Source organism: Narcine bancroftii, chromosome 14 (assembly GCF_036971445.1).
Source record: "Narcine bancroftii isolate sNarBan1 chromosome 14, sNarBan1.hap1, whole genome shotgun sequence".
Classification (NCBI taxonomy): Eukaryota; Metazoa; Chordata; class Chondrichthyes; order Torpediniformes; family Narcinidae; genus Narcine; species Narcine bancroftii.
In genome coordinates, this window is record NC_091482.1 from 9,142,064 (window position 1) to 9,156,942 (window position 14,879).

The window sequence follows — 14,879 nt, forward strand, 5'->3', positions numbered from 1 at the left end:
AAATCACCTAGAGTCATTATTGGCTCGAAGCACAGATTAGCACTGTATATAACACCAACACACAGCACATTCTCCCCTGCCTCATGGTCCAAGCCCCAGATATCACTCCACGTCAGGTCGCTACTATGGACATTGCTAGTAGGGTGGATACTACACTGAAGCTAAACTGTTAGTAAGGTATTGTGATACGTCGGTACTTGTAGAGACCCTCAACCCCCATTGGTCAGGGAACCAGGTGTGTGCGGAAATCCCTGTTTTAGTATGTGAGCAGGTTGAGTATAGGTTTATCGTTGTCGGAGTCCAACCAAAGTCCGAGGTGAATACCTATATTATCACTTAAATAAAGAGTGATCAAGAAATGTTTATCATTCTCTCCTGTTTGTTTCCCATGTGTTAATAAAAGTTGTGTGCGATTGTGTCCAGACTCGTCTTTCTGTGAACCCACTGAACCTGATATTCTTCTCAACATGATATCCTTGGAAAGCAATAGGCAGTCGACTTTTTAAACCCCAGCCCTTCATCAGAGACGCCAAAGATTGAGCTTTTGCCTGAACATGCACAAAAGTGATGGGGGGAGTGGAGGATAAGGGCATCCATTCAGAGGCACTGGAAGCAGAGATTGGGTTCTCACTGGATCAGTTATGATTTATTATTATTATTATTCACAGTTTAAACTTTTGTATTAAAACCATATTTTCTATTTGGGAGGAATAAGGGAAGTAAAAGAGCAAGATTATAGCAAACTACCAACATAATTAATTTGTGAAATGAACACATAATTGGCCACTGAACATCAACATAGATTAGGTGGGGTTACCAAAAAAGGAAGTACAATATTAATAAGAAACTAAGAATTAAAGGACTAAATTTCAAGCACATCATACAATGCGTCAGCTAATTTGAGAATTAGGAACAGTTTAGATTCCTGCAAAGGCGAATAGAGTAAAAACAGTGAATCAGAGTCGAGAAGGAAACATGCACGTGGACTGTAAAAAGTTTCACACGTGTGTTCTTTGGCTTGGCTTCGCGGACGAAGATTAATGGAGGGGTAATATCCACGTCAGCTGCAGGCTTGTTTGTGGCTGACAAGTCTGATGCGGGACAGGCAGACACGGTTGCAGTGGTTGCAAGGGAAAATTGGTTGGTTGGGGTTGGGTGTTGGGTTTTTCCTCCTTTGTCTTTTGTCAGTGAGGTGGGCTCTGCGGTCTTCTTCAAAGGAGGTTGCTGCCCGCCGAACTGTGAGGTGCCAAGATGCGCGGTTTGAGGCGATATCAGCCCACTGGCGGTGGTCAATGTGGCAGGCACCAAGAGATTTCTTTAGGCAGTCCTTGTACCTCTTCTTTGTCTCTGCTCCATCCTCAACATTCACTGGAATGACTTCATCACCAACATCGAAGTACTCGAGATGGCAGAGGCCGACAGCATCGAATCCACGCTGCTGAAGATCCAACTGCGCTGGGTAGGTCATGTCTCCAGAATGGAGGACCATCGCCTTCCCAAGATCGTGTTATATGGCGAGCTCTCCACTGGTCACACGTGTGTAAAGAGTAACAAAAATGCCAGTAGAAAAATGTAGTTCCTTTACTGTCGGAAATGAGAGATTTGTAACGGGAAATGGAAATTAAGTAAATATTTTGACTTGAAAAGGGGTACTCAGCAATCTTCCACAAACCTTAGAGAACCAAGAATTTAATGAAGGTAAGAAACTGCCGGAAATTAGTATCAGCAAGAAAATAGTATTGGAGAAATGAATGGCACTAAAAGCTGATGGACCCCAAAGAGATGACAACTTGCATCCCAGAAGTAGGAGAGGAGAGGTGGTCACCCCATTGAATTAATAGATGGATTGGTTACCATTTTCCAGAAATCTATTCAGGTGAGACAGGAACGTTACCGCTATAACTCTCAAGGAAGTATGAATGGACTGCTCTTTTTATCCCTTGTGGGCATTCATGAGGCTAGGAATCAGTGCTGCCCAGTAGACTATAAGCTTTGGGGTCGTGATTTTCAAATACTCTTTTCCACAGAAGTCCAAAAATCTGTTAATCTTTTGAACAGGAGAACTCGACAGCACCTAGGAGATCCCTGCAGAAGGAGTGAAGGATGACCTGTTGGATTGGATGGAGAGAAAGGTTTTATTTCTGTGGAAGAGCTAAAGCAGAGGTCATCAAAACATAACAGTTATTGAAACACTAAACAGAAATTCAGAAACTTTTTTTGCCCATGGAGTGGCGAGAACAGAACTGTTGCTATAAGGACTGGATGAAAATAACAACTTTAGCAAGTTGTTCTGGATTCCGAGTTAGAATATGGGGGAGAAGGGAATAGACAAGTTTGGTGACAAAATTAGGTAACAAGGAAGAGCTTCAAATGAAGTATTCAGGGCAGTACAAATTTTGAGTCTAACTTACTGTTTCTGTGAGTTTGTATACTATCTCAAAGAGATAGGTGTATCCCACAAATAGGCAAGACAATTTTGTCATGACAGAACTGTCAGTCATAGCCTTTGAAGGAGGGTGACAACTCACAGGCATTCAGGAGGCTAGGGATCATTGCTGTCCAGTCGACAATAAGCTTAATGCTAGGATTGCTAGGATGTTGCCAGGTCTTCAGGAGTTGAGTTACAGGGAAAGATTAAACAAGTTAGGACTTTATTCCTTGGAGTGAAGAAGAATGAGGGGAGATTTGAGAGGTTTACAAGATTATGAGAGGTATAGACAGAGTGGATGCAAGTAGGCTTTTTCCACTTCGATTCGGGGAGATAAATAAGCTGAAAGCGAAAGGTATAGGGGAAAATTTTTCACTCAGAGTATGGGAATGTGGAATAAGCTGTTACCTGATGTGGTGAATGAGGGCTCGATCTTGTGTTTTAAGAATAAATTGGATAGATACATGGATGGGTGACGGAATGGGAGCAGGTCAGGTCAGTGGGACTAGCAAAATAATGGTTGGCACAGTCTAGAAGGGCCGATTGGCCTGTTTTCTGTGTTTTAGCATTCTATGGTTTGATTGTGGTCTTGATTTTCAAATACTCTTTACCTCAGAAGTCTAAAATCTATTAATCCTAGGGATTTGAAAAGGAGAACTCAACAGCACCAATGAGAATTCCTGCAGAAGCTGACAACCAGCATCAGAACATCATTCAAGAGGGTGAACCCTTGCAAGGCATCAAGCCCTGGTGGTGTACATGGCAAGGTACTGAAAATCTGTGTCAACCAACTAGCCAGAGTGTTCACAGACATTTTCAGTTTCTCAATGCTGCAGACAGAGGTTCCCACCTGCTTCAAAAGGGCATCAATCATAGAGCAGAGTGAGCTGCCTCAATTACTTTTACCAATAGCACTAAGTTCTTCTGTGATTAAATGTTTTGAGAGCTTGGTCATAGCGCCAGAATGAGCTCTTACCCAAGTAAAGATCTGGACCCTCTGCAATTCACGTACTGTAACAATTGCTCCACAGAAGATGCATTATCACTGGCTCGCTACTCATCTCTGGATCACCTGGACAACAGAAGCACGTATATCATGCAACAGCTCAGCTTTCAACACCTTCATAGCCTCAGTGTTGTGTCTCCAAGCTCCAAAACCTGGGCCTCTGCAAATGGGTCCTTGACTACCTCATCAGAAGACCACAGTTAGTACGACGTGGAAAAAAACAACTCCTACACACTGACAATCAATCAACAGAGATGCATCTCAAGGATGAATGTTTATCCCACTGCTCTACTCGCTCTACACCCATGACTGGGTGGCAAGACACAATTCAAATGCAGTCTACAAATTTGCCGATGTGGGTAGCATTACAGGCAGCAACAAGGAAGTGTACAGGAGGCAGATAGATCAGCTGGCTGAGTGGTGTCACCACAACCACCTTGCATTCAATGTTAGCAAGACTAAGGAACTGATTGTGAACTTGAGGGGGAAATCAGGAGGTCATGAACCAGTCCTCATTGAGGGGTAAGCAGTCCAAAGGGTCAAGAACTTCAAATTCCTGGACATCACGTCTGTCGTAGCATTTCCATGATGACACAATCATGAACAAGGCTCGTTAGTGGCTGTACTTAGTGAGAAGATTTGGCAGGTCACCAAAGGCTCTTGTGAACTTCAAGTGGTGTACCGTGGAGTGAATTCTGATTGGTTGCATCCCTTTCTGGTACGGAGGTGCCAATGCACAGGAAAAAAAACCAGAAGATTGTAAACTCAACCAGGGCCATCATGGGCATCAATCTTCACTCCTTCGAGAACATCTACAAGAGGTAATGGCTTAAGAAAGCAGCCTCCATCTTCAAGGACCCCCACCATCCAGGCAATGCCCTCTGTTACCATCAGGAAGGAGGCACAGGATTCTGAAGGTTAGCACCCAGCAGCATAAGGACAGCTTCTTCCCCTCCGCCAACAGATTTTTGAATGGATAATGAACCACAGATGCTACCTCAATTTCTCCTCTTTTGCTCAAATTTATTGATTTTTGAATGTAATTTATAGCAATATTTTCACTGTTATTGCTGCACAAAACAACGAATTTCGTGACATTCTTATGATGTATTCTGGGATTCAATGCAAAATGGGAGAGGGAAATTATACCAAAGGCCACATGGTGGCACCAGGTATTCTAGTTTCAAACAGCATTTCGAGCAGGATGGAGTTTTGAGTTGAATTCATCCCATCTATTCACATAAATGAATCAGGGCAGCCAATATGTTTGAGCAAATTAAAAAGAGGCCCAGACAGTATGGATCCAGACCCTTCTTCTCCATCGTTTTACAAAGGCGGAAGGTGCAGTGGAATGTGGCATTTTATATTTGAAAACAACTGCTGCCACAAAGTTCTCAGCTACTTGCTGTGCATGGACAAACCGCTCTTGTCACTTTTCTCACCGAATTCTATGGGCCACCCTCACCTCCACGCACAGATACTAGTAGACCCTCGCTACCGCACTTCTGGAGCTCGCTCGTTACAATTCTGCACCGCCATTCATCTTCTGCCAGATCTACATGTTAAAAAACCATTTACAGAGAGCGCAAGATTTGAACCCCCGTTCCCAATCGCTGTAAAGGCATTGTGCTAACCACTAAAGCCAACCACGCTGTGTGCAGGGTGTAGCTTTCCCCCACCCCCCACTATCAACAAGTGGTAATTCTGCCACCCCAGCAGGAAAAAAAGTCTCAGGGTTGTATGTAATGTCATGACAAAGACACACGCCCAAAACAGAGGTCACCCTTCCTATAGATGATGCGTGACCTGTGGAGTTTTTCCAGCACTTGTGAATTGCACTGTGGACGTGGATGCCCTCTTTTGAGCTGATTGATCTGTTCTGAGACTATCCCTTCTGAACCTTTTTCCTCTCTTTCAAAGTTCACCATACACAAAATTATAAAGACAGAACAAAGGTTTCATTTTATAGTCTGAATTATAGCCTGATTAAATCTGATTTAATTGAATGGACAATTTCTTTAATAGCATGCATATTGATTGTTCACTGGATTTCATGTTATAAAACAAAATGGCATGAACTGCTCCCTTTAAAAATAATTGTACAGAAAAATGAAGTAACTATTGCATTCACAGGGTAAGAAAAAATCTCAGGGTTTACAAAGGGATTTGAATAGTTTTGAATAAAATTGGAAAGTGGCATTTAAAATATCTTTATATAAAGGAATTAGTTTTCCCCTGCCTGCCTGTTTCTTGCTTATACCTTGAAGAAGACTCAGGCCTGAAACATTGGACACCTTTTCCTCCTGTGGACACTGTGAGACCGGCTGAGTTCCTCCAGTATTTCTGTGTTTCTACCACAATCACAGCGTCTGCAGCGTTTCACCAGTTCTCCCCTAAGGTTATTTGTTTTTTGAACGAACCAAAGACCCGAGCTTTCTAGAATTCTTCAGAATTCCTTTCAAACAGAAATTTCTGAGACGTGAATAGCTGCCAAGTGTCTGTGACCAGGACAGAACTCCACTCTAATGTCTCACAAAATTCATCTTCTGTGATCTTGTTCTTGTAACTTCTTTCTCCTATTTCCTTTTCTCTCTCCTTCCTCCCACTTTGCTTAAATTGCTTCAAGAATTCTGTTCTGGCAGCAAGGACACAATGATTTATCTGAGACATTAGCTTATTGGGAAAACACGAAACGAATGTCCAAGTCAGCATCAAGAGAAAAAACACTTCATACAAAGGGGGGTAAAGATGATGGAAATTCTATCAAACAGAACAGTGGATGCAAAAACTCTGGAATAATTCAAGAGCAAACTGGGAGCTGCAAAGTGGAGTATTCCAAGTTAATTCTGAACGTATGATCTAAAACGTACTAAAACTGCAATTATCCTGTGTAAGTCGAATTCTTGCATGAGCAGAAGTCATCAGGAAATCAGATTGTGACTTCTCTTATTTCCAGGCCCATCTCCTTGGTTGGAATCAACTAACTGAGCAGATCTTTGCAAATGAATCTCCTGATAAATTAGCTCCAAAACATGGGAAATATTTGTTCACTGAAGTCATAACAGCACAGCAATTTGTTTTATTTTTTTTATATATAACTCCTCTGACGAGGGAAAAGGGCTGCATGCTAACTGTATATGCACTTGGTTAAAAGAAACACACCATCCTCAAAATCCAAAAGACAGTATATAAAAAAAACCAAAATCTGGTAACGCATGCTTGGGATACTGAATCAGAAAAATAATTAAAATACGTTGACGAGATGAAAATATTGCTTTAACTAACCACCAGTTTGAAAATCTGATTTTGCAGATAGGTAGAGAGCTGGTTCATCAGGTCCCTATTTTCACCCTCAACCCAGTGCATTTCGACATGGACATTCTTTCCATCCTTTTTCACGTTCATCAGGCATTTGAACAAAAAGCAGCTCCCACTCCCTTTTGCAGTTTCTTCTACCTCCGGGCTTGCTACAGTGGAACTGGCTTTTGCCTGCTCAATTGCATCAACGGTTCCAAAACCAGGAGAACCCCTCTCACATCTCAAATTTTCTTCATCAGTTTCCATAGAGTTTTCGTGATCAACCGGCAACATGCTGAAGAGATTCCTACTCCCGTTAACTGGGAGCTCCCCTTCATTATCTGCTTCAACATTGCTTCTCTCGGCACCGTCAGGACCTGTACTGGCACAAGAATTATTTTTAGAGGCACTTTCTGCTTCTGCAGCTTGCAATGCATCTGACATGGCTCTGGGGAGCTCCCGAAGCTGCCTCGCTTGATCTCGTTTCTTTCGACGAACATGAATCCAAGAGTTACGCACGGCTGTTAGGAATAAACTGACTTCATCTTTACCACAGGGCACGCGTTTAAAAAGGACCTGGGGAGACAAAGGAGAACTGCTGTACGGTAAATGTCAATGAGGCCAAAGTGATCTTGCAGCTATTCATGCGCTGCTGCTCCTTGTGTTTGAAACAATGCTTTATTGAACCTGTGGGGAAATCCAAGGACTGGAGCTCATTAAGACCTGGAATGGATAACTTATTGCAGGAGAGAGATAATTATTCATTTTTCAACATGTCAATAAAAATCTGCTGCAAGGAGAAACTGATTTTTTTATTTTGATTTTGGAGTCTGAGTTATCAAATAATTTGATACACCACAAAAATTGCAGAGCTCAGGACTAATACGTGTTGAAAGACCTCAAAATAAGTGTGAACCCTAACATAGTTTACTTCCATGACATTGTCAATTACATTTTCAAATTGGAGGGCTTTTAAATCTGGCCTCAGCAGCAAACAATAAGCATTGGAAACCGCTGGGGCCTTGGAAATTACTGTTCAAAACATTTCCGTTTTCAAATAATTTGGATTAAATCATGCAAATAACATGCAAAAAGGAAAACGTGAAAGGCCTACACATCCCCTTCAATTTCTATCAGTGACTCTAAGAAAATATTTTGTAAATGTTACTTCATTTGCACACTTAACCTGTTCACCAGTTTACATTAAAACCCTGAGTAACTGTTCACATGGTGCACTTGGTAAATATAATGATCTGGTCTTTTAAATTTTGAAGTTCTTGGGCAGGGCTGGGATGCAGAGACGGTGATGATCTTAAATCAGGGCGGATTTAGAGTCATTACATGCTGCAATAACAATATTTTTAAAAAAAGAAAGAGTTATTACATGCTGCAGTTTAGCTCCATAAGATTTGTGTGGGGGAGAGGAGGAGGACTTGGTTGGAATTCATGATCCTACGACATTTTTCCCTGTTTAACAGCCTACTAACAAACCAGAAGTATATATCTGAAGCTTTGGTATCACTAATAACATCACGGCTTGGCAATCCCTGAATTGTCACTGTGGTTTAATTATCCATAAAAAGTAGATACTTGTACACTTTCATCTTCCAATGTTCTGCAATTACCAAATATGCTCTATGGAATATGCATTAGTCTTTCTAAAAATGTATAATTTCCTTATCACTCCATTGTATCCACAATACAAAAGTCAAATCCCTAATGTAATATAGATTTCTAGGGAAGTATAAGATACTACTTGATCCTTGGCTTCAATATCCTATCAATGACTGTTTCTCATGTCTTGGAATGGAGATTTCTACTTGTGATATTAAGACAAAATATAGAGAATAATACAGTTTAACATTCAATAGCAACACCATGGATTCATGTTACAAATAGAAAGAATCTGAGATTTACCTTCAATTCAGTTAGAATTTTTTCCACTGTTGCTGTCACCACTTCTGTAGCTTTAGAAGATACAGATCCTGTGCTTGTAATTTTATTCCTCAGTTCCTTAACTGTAGATTCCAACACCATGAAAGCAATGGGTTTTCGTGGCTTCTCCAGTTTCCTTTTCTTGGATGGAGGAGACTGGGGTGATAAAGAAAGAGCATGCTCACAATAGGTACTGCAACAACTCTTTACGAATCAATTACTGTAGTGTTTACAGAGAGAGAAAAAAAAATCAGGCAAAGTGGAACACTGCAAAACATTTTGCAACAAATTCTTAGCTTATTAAACAAAATCTACAGCTGGGTATTTAGTTGAACCTCACCTTGACTTGCAATAAAACAATCACTTTAATGTTCAAGTTGTAAAGAATGTGAGGTGGTAATACAGCAGTGAAGAAAAAGGACATGTAAAGTCTGAGTGAGTGGGACAAGCAGTGGGGTCTCCCCTTGACTCACGAGAGCAATGGACTGAAATCAGAGTGTCTGAATTTTAGATCAGGTCAGGAGCGGGAGAGAGGCGAGAATAACATGTACCTTTTTCATGGCTTCAGAACATGATGAATGCTTTAAATCCAATTCCTTTAGCATGAAGTCACCATTGGTATGTTGGAAATACAATATCTAATTTAACAGCAAGTCCCACTTACCTCAAACCTGGCCCTCTAGTTCTAGACTCCCCTGAGCTGGGAAAAAGATTCTGACTACATATCCTATCCACACCCATCTTAATTTTATAGAACTGTACCCTTCAGCCTCCAACATTTACAATGAGAATAAATCCTGCCTTTCCAATCTGTCCTAACCACAACCCTTCATTCTGGGTTGGATCCCAGTGAATCCTGTTCGCACTCTCTCTGTACATTGGTGATATTGATGACGGCATTTGTACGGTAAATGGAAACCAACCTCACACAAAGAGAAAGGACGTTAATTCCAGGAACATTTTCAATTTACTGAAAAAAGTTATGGTTTAGAAATAGTTTTACTACTTTGTAAATGTTTCTTTTCACATCAATCAAAGTGACATTGGCATTTACTGGATTAAGTAATTTAGTGAATTAGAATTATCCAACCTGAAAACAATTTCTGTGCGTTTTTACTACAATCACTGCATCTGCAGACTTTTGTGTTTCACTCCTGCAAAACTTTTGATGATTGTCCATTTTTATTCCTCATCCAACTTCAGTTCTACCATGCCCCTCCCTGCTTGGTAGATCTACCTCACAGTCTTGGATAATGTCTTAGGACAGTTATTAATGTGTGGTGGTTTAGTCAATTTACACCCCCCCCACCCCCCCCCCCCAGCAGCAGGACTGCTGATGCCCATTGAATCCCTGCTCCAATTAGATGACTCATCAATGGTTCAGGATAAAGGGAATCAGCCACTCAGGATTGAGATTTAGAGAAATTTTCTTTCAGAGATCAGGAATCTTTGGAATTTGGTTAGAAAAATGCCCAGTATTTGGCAATTTCAAGAATGACAGGCTTAGATTTTAGGGAAAGATCAAGTAGGGAAATGTTTGGTCTAAAATCAGACAGGATACTCATGAATTATGGTAAATGGTGGTTCTTGGAGTTAATCCTGCAACTATTTGAGTGCAGAATGCAATCAAGCCTCATTTTCCCAGTACAATACACAGCTATACAATCATATAGTGTGCAGCAGGTGAACAGGAGTAATTCCTACCTTTAACCTATTAAATACAAATGTTCTATTTCCCTAAGTAACTTTACTATCAGAAGGTAAGGCATGCTATTTGTTTCCACAAGGAGGTGGTTTTTAAAAAGTGTTTTTTAAAAGAATCAAAAACTGGATAATCCATGGGTTACTGAAAATACAACACTTCAGTAAAGATTAAGGCAGAAAATACAGTGAAACCCCATTATAACGCGATCATTGGGGCTCCATAAAATCTCATCGTGAAAAGTGGGGTTGCGCTAAATTGGGTTTCACTGTATTTCCCTGTTAAATTTACATACTACACCATCTCCGTTTCTCCTTTATTTATTCTGTATGCATTTTAAAATCAATCCGGGAGCCCGATGCCAGAATCCAACGAATCATTGTGTTATATCCGAATTTGCGTTAAATCGTGGTGTGCAAAATCGGAGTTTCACTGTACCAATGAAAGAATGTTTGCCTTGATGTGATCGTTTCTTGGACTCACAACTACCACACAGTAAATGACATGAACATTACTGGTCAGGGTTAGCACAAAGGGCCACTGAAGAGATGGTTAATTATTTAGTTCTAAATATAGAACATTAAGTGATGCTTTTAACGGGAATGATTTTAGGTGAACCAATTGTATAAAAAGCCACTTTAAAGTTTGCTGAAAGCATGAAGTATGTTTATCTGAGAGCTTGTTGAAAATATAGATCGATTAAACAACAAAAATCTATATTTAACTGAGTCAGTGTTAACCATAGAAGACTTTCCCCTCAGCTTCAATCCTCTGCTGTCCTAAGTTTCTTGTGATATTGTTCAGTTAGTAGTCCTAAACAGTGCGTGTCCACAACTGCAGAGATCAGATGATGTAATCCTCATTTCACTCTGCAGATCCACGTCAAGAAACAGGAATCATGAAACAGCAAACCCCAGTGAACGTTTGCTCTCATCTGCTGAAGCCAACTGTAACATTCCAACTGCTCTGTCTGAGAAAATTTGATTCAATGAGGCCTAGCAACTATAATTTATTTCATACCTTAAATTATATTTTGGTGTAGACTGAACAAATGTCTCTCTCTCTGGCTTGGCTTCGCGGACGAAGATTTATGGAGGGGTATGTCCACGTCTCCTGCAGGCTCGTTGGTGACTGACAAGTCCGATGCGGGACAGGCAGGCACGGTTGCAAGGGAAAACTGGTTGGTTGGGGTTGGGTGTTGGGTTTTTCCTCCTTTGTCTTTTGTCAGTGAGGTGGGCTCTGCGGTCTTCTTCAAAGGAGGTTGCTGCCCGCCGAACTGTGAGGTGCCAAGATGCACGGTTGGAGGCGATATCAGCCCACTGGCAGGCACCAAGAGATTTCTTTAAGCAGTCCTTGTACCTCTTCTTTGGTGCACCTCTGTCTCGGTGGCCAGTGGAGAGCTCGCCATAGAACACGATCTTGGGAAGGCGATGGTCCTCCATTCTGGAGACGTGACCCACCCAGCGCAGTTGGGTCTTCAGCAGCATGGATTCGATGCTTGCGGACTCTGCCAGCTCGAGTACTTCGATGTTGGTGATTAAGTCATTCCAATGAATGTTGAGGATGGAGCGGAGACAGCACTGAAGGAAGCGTTCTAGGAGCTGTAGGTGATGCCGGTAGAGGACCCATGATTCGGAGCCGAACAGGAGCGTGGGTATGACAATGGCTTTGTACACGCTGATCTTTGTGTGTTTCTTCAGGTGGTTGTTTTTCCAGACTCTTTTGGGTAGTCTTCCAAAGGCGCTATTTGCCTTGGCGAGTCTGTTGTCTATCTCTTTGTTGATCCTTGCATCAGATGAAATGGTGCAGCCGAGGTAGGTAAACTGGTTGACTGTTTTGAGTTCAGTGTGCCCGATGGAAATGTGGGAGGGGCTGGTAGTCATGGTGGGGAGCTGGCTGATGGAGGACCTCAGTTTTCTTCAGGCTGACTTCCAGGCCAAACATTTTGGCAGTTTCCGCAAAACAGGACGTCATGCGCTGGAGAGCTGGCTCTGAATGGGCAACTAAAGCGGCATCGTCTGCAAAGAGTAGTTTACGGACAAATGTAGTTCTAAAACACATCTGTAAAGGGTAGTGCAATTTCATGTTACATTGGCCCGTCACCCAGATTGGAGTCATACAGAATGACTTCAGACCACCATGTCCAGTCTATCATTAATCTTATGTTACATTCTCATCACCCTGCCCCCCCCAAAAAAAATAGGCTACACAACTCACACTTCAGGAAAAATGGTCAATTCAACTACAGTGTATCAACATACCTGCACCAATGTGTGGGATCACTTCTGTGCAATTACAAACAAACTTCACAAGCATCCAAATCAGGACTGAACCAGGTTCTTGGTGCTGCAAAGCAGCAGCTTTACGAACAGTGTCACTGTGCGACCTAATAAGATGAACTTTTGAGGGACTGAAAAGTGTGGAGTGCAGAATTTCTACAAGAAGCAAGTCTTCCCCTAATTTTCCTTCTGGGGATTAAAAAAAGGAGTAATACTTTCTTGAACAGAAAAGCATCCATAATAGTATTTCAATGCAATTTAAGGTATGAAAATATTTTGAGGTGCTTCCACGTCAGACATAATGGATTCATACAAGCATGATCTGCTTTCTCAAAGACGATTTTTTTCCCCCCCCTCATACAATAAACTTGTCATAGGTCCTGTACCCTAAGAAAATGCAGATCTGCATTACAACATTGGCACACTAAGATAATTGATTTTGCAATTTTTAAACACACCTTGAGAACATACAGAATAAAATCCAATTCAACTAGTTGTATCAAATGCCTGAAATTATTCATAATGTAGCAAATCAGAAAAGCTAACAATGAACTTCAATATTCTGTCTTAAGTGGTGTTATGAAGTTTTATTTACTTGAATGATCTTTGCTAACTGTGGTAACACCAGAGGCTAGTGGAATAGATATTCCTGGATCCACAAGGCAATAGATAGCATCTAATTATAGCAGGAGACTAGAGTTAGAGCACATGACTCACTGGCATATGTATCAGGCCATTTCACCAACGTGTAGTACTTGTGGCCTACTGGTAAACAAGCAGTATTTGCATCTTCGGTTATAAAAATACTTCTGCTGGATTTCTGTGGTCTTTCTCATTTGGGTTGATTTTTTAACTGGCTTGACGCCGTACTTTCTTGTCATCACTCCCGTCACCATCCTTGTCAATCTTAGATTATTGATGAATGTCTACCTGACATTGCATTCCCACCTTTTATAAGTCTATATTTGAGGAATTGTTAACCAGGTCAAGTTTTGCCCAAATTTCTGTCCTTTCACCACCAACTCTTGCAGATTCCTTCATAAGTGGCCAATAATGAGTTTCACTCTATGACAAATACATTTTTAATTCTGCATCGACGTAGAAATTCCATCTGGCCCACAGGAATAAAAGAATTTCAGGGCTCTATGTGATGTCTTGCATGTACTCTGACAATAAATCTGAACTTTGAATAACCACACAACCCAATTTCTTGGCTTTTTTTGGGCTACAATGAAGGTTCTACGCCACTAGAGGGCCTCATGTTCAAATCAATATCAATTCAGTGAGAGTTATCCAAAATGGACAGTAATTTAAAACTCAATTTGTGAAAAGTAATGTACATCTTCATTTACAATATTATCAATGGAATTACAGGAATATGAAGTTATTTGGTAGATCTGTGTTGAAGATGGAGATGCAACCATAATCAAAGATCTGCCATTGTTTCTTAAATACATCTCAGCAGAGTGCAAGTTTAGCAGCGATGGTGTACATCTTGGGGTTAGGGTTACATAGTTTAGCCATTTTACATTTAATGTAATATGAATTAATACCATGAATGCATTTTTCTACAAGATATTCTATTTGAATTACTGTTTAAGGCTGAGACAAGTTTTCTTTGCGATTAATTAACGAAGTAAAGCGAAAAATAATAATACTAAATTTCAAGTTATATTTTGTTTTCACACACATCTTTAATGATCCCTTTGCCAGGTTTATTAACATAATTTTTCAGTGGCTGATGGTTGGTATGATGCCAGTAAACAAAATAATGTCTCTGGAGACAGCTTGCACTACCAAAGGAGGCAGAACACAAGAAAATAAAAACATAAGGCCAATCAGCTCCCCCCTCACCCAGCCTGCCCTGTCTCATAATATGATCATGACTGCCCTCAACTCCTGTGCTAGCTCCCCATAATCCTCAATTCTGCAATTTTTCAAATATTTATTCATCTAATGTTTTTGCTTCTACCAAACAAATAAGCTTCACTCTGTGGTTAGTATTTCATTGTGCATTCCAAAAATCTTGGCTTTTCTCCCCTACCACAATGAAGAGAATTTTTAAAGATTCACTACCCTCCAAGAAAAAAATTGCTTTGCTCCTCAGTTTAAAATGAGGTCTCAGATTAGCGTAGTGGTTGGTGCAACACTGTTACAGCACCAGTGATTGGGACCAGGATTCAAATCTCACGTTTGTAATTCTCCCCGTGTCTGCGTGGATTTTCCCTGGGG

At 40.9% G+C, this 14,879-nt stretch overlaps 1 protein-coding gene across 3 annotated transcripts in view; it reads right to left on the reverse strand.

Annotated features, from left to right (window-relative positions):
* Positions 1-624: 624 nt before the first annotated feature.
* The window catches only part of mettl16 (methyltransferase 16, N6-methyladenosine), a 73,512-nt gene continuing 59,257 nt past the window's right edge, over positions 625-14,879 (reverse strand). For all 3 annotated transcript variants that reach the window (XM_069912146.1, XM_069912148.1, XM_069912147.1), the window contains exons 9-11: positions 8,649-8,822; positions 6,720-7,307; positions 625-2,108 (exon numbers count right to left, since the gene is read on the reverse strand). In XM_069912146.1, coding sequence (XP_069768247.1) covers positions 2,043-2,108; positions 6,720-7,307; positions 8,649-8,822 — 828 coding nt within the window. In that variant the 3' untranslated portion in view covers positions 625-2,042. The remainder of the gene's footprint in view (positions 2,109-6,719; positions 7,308-8,648; positions 8,823-14,879) is intronic.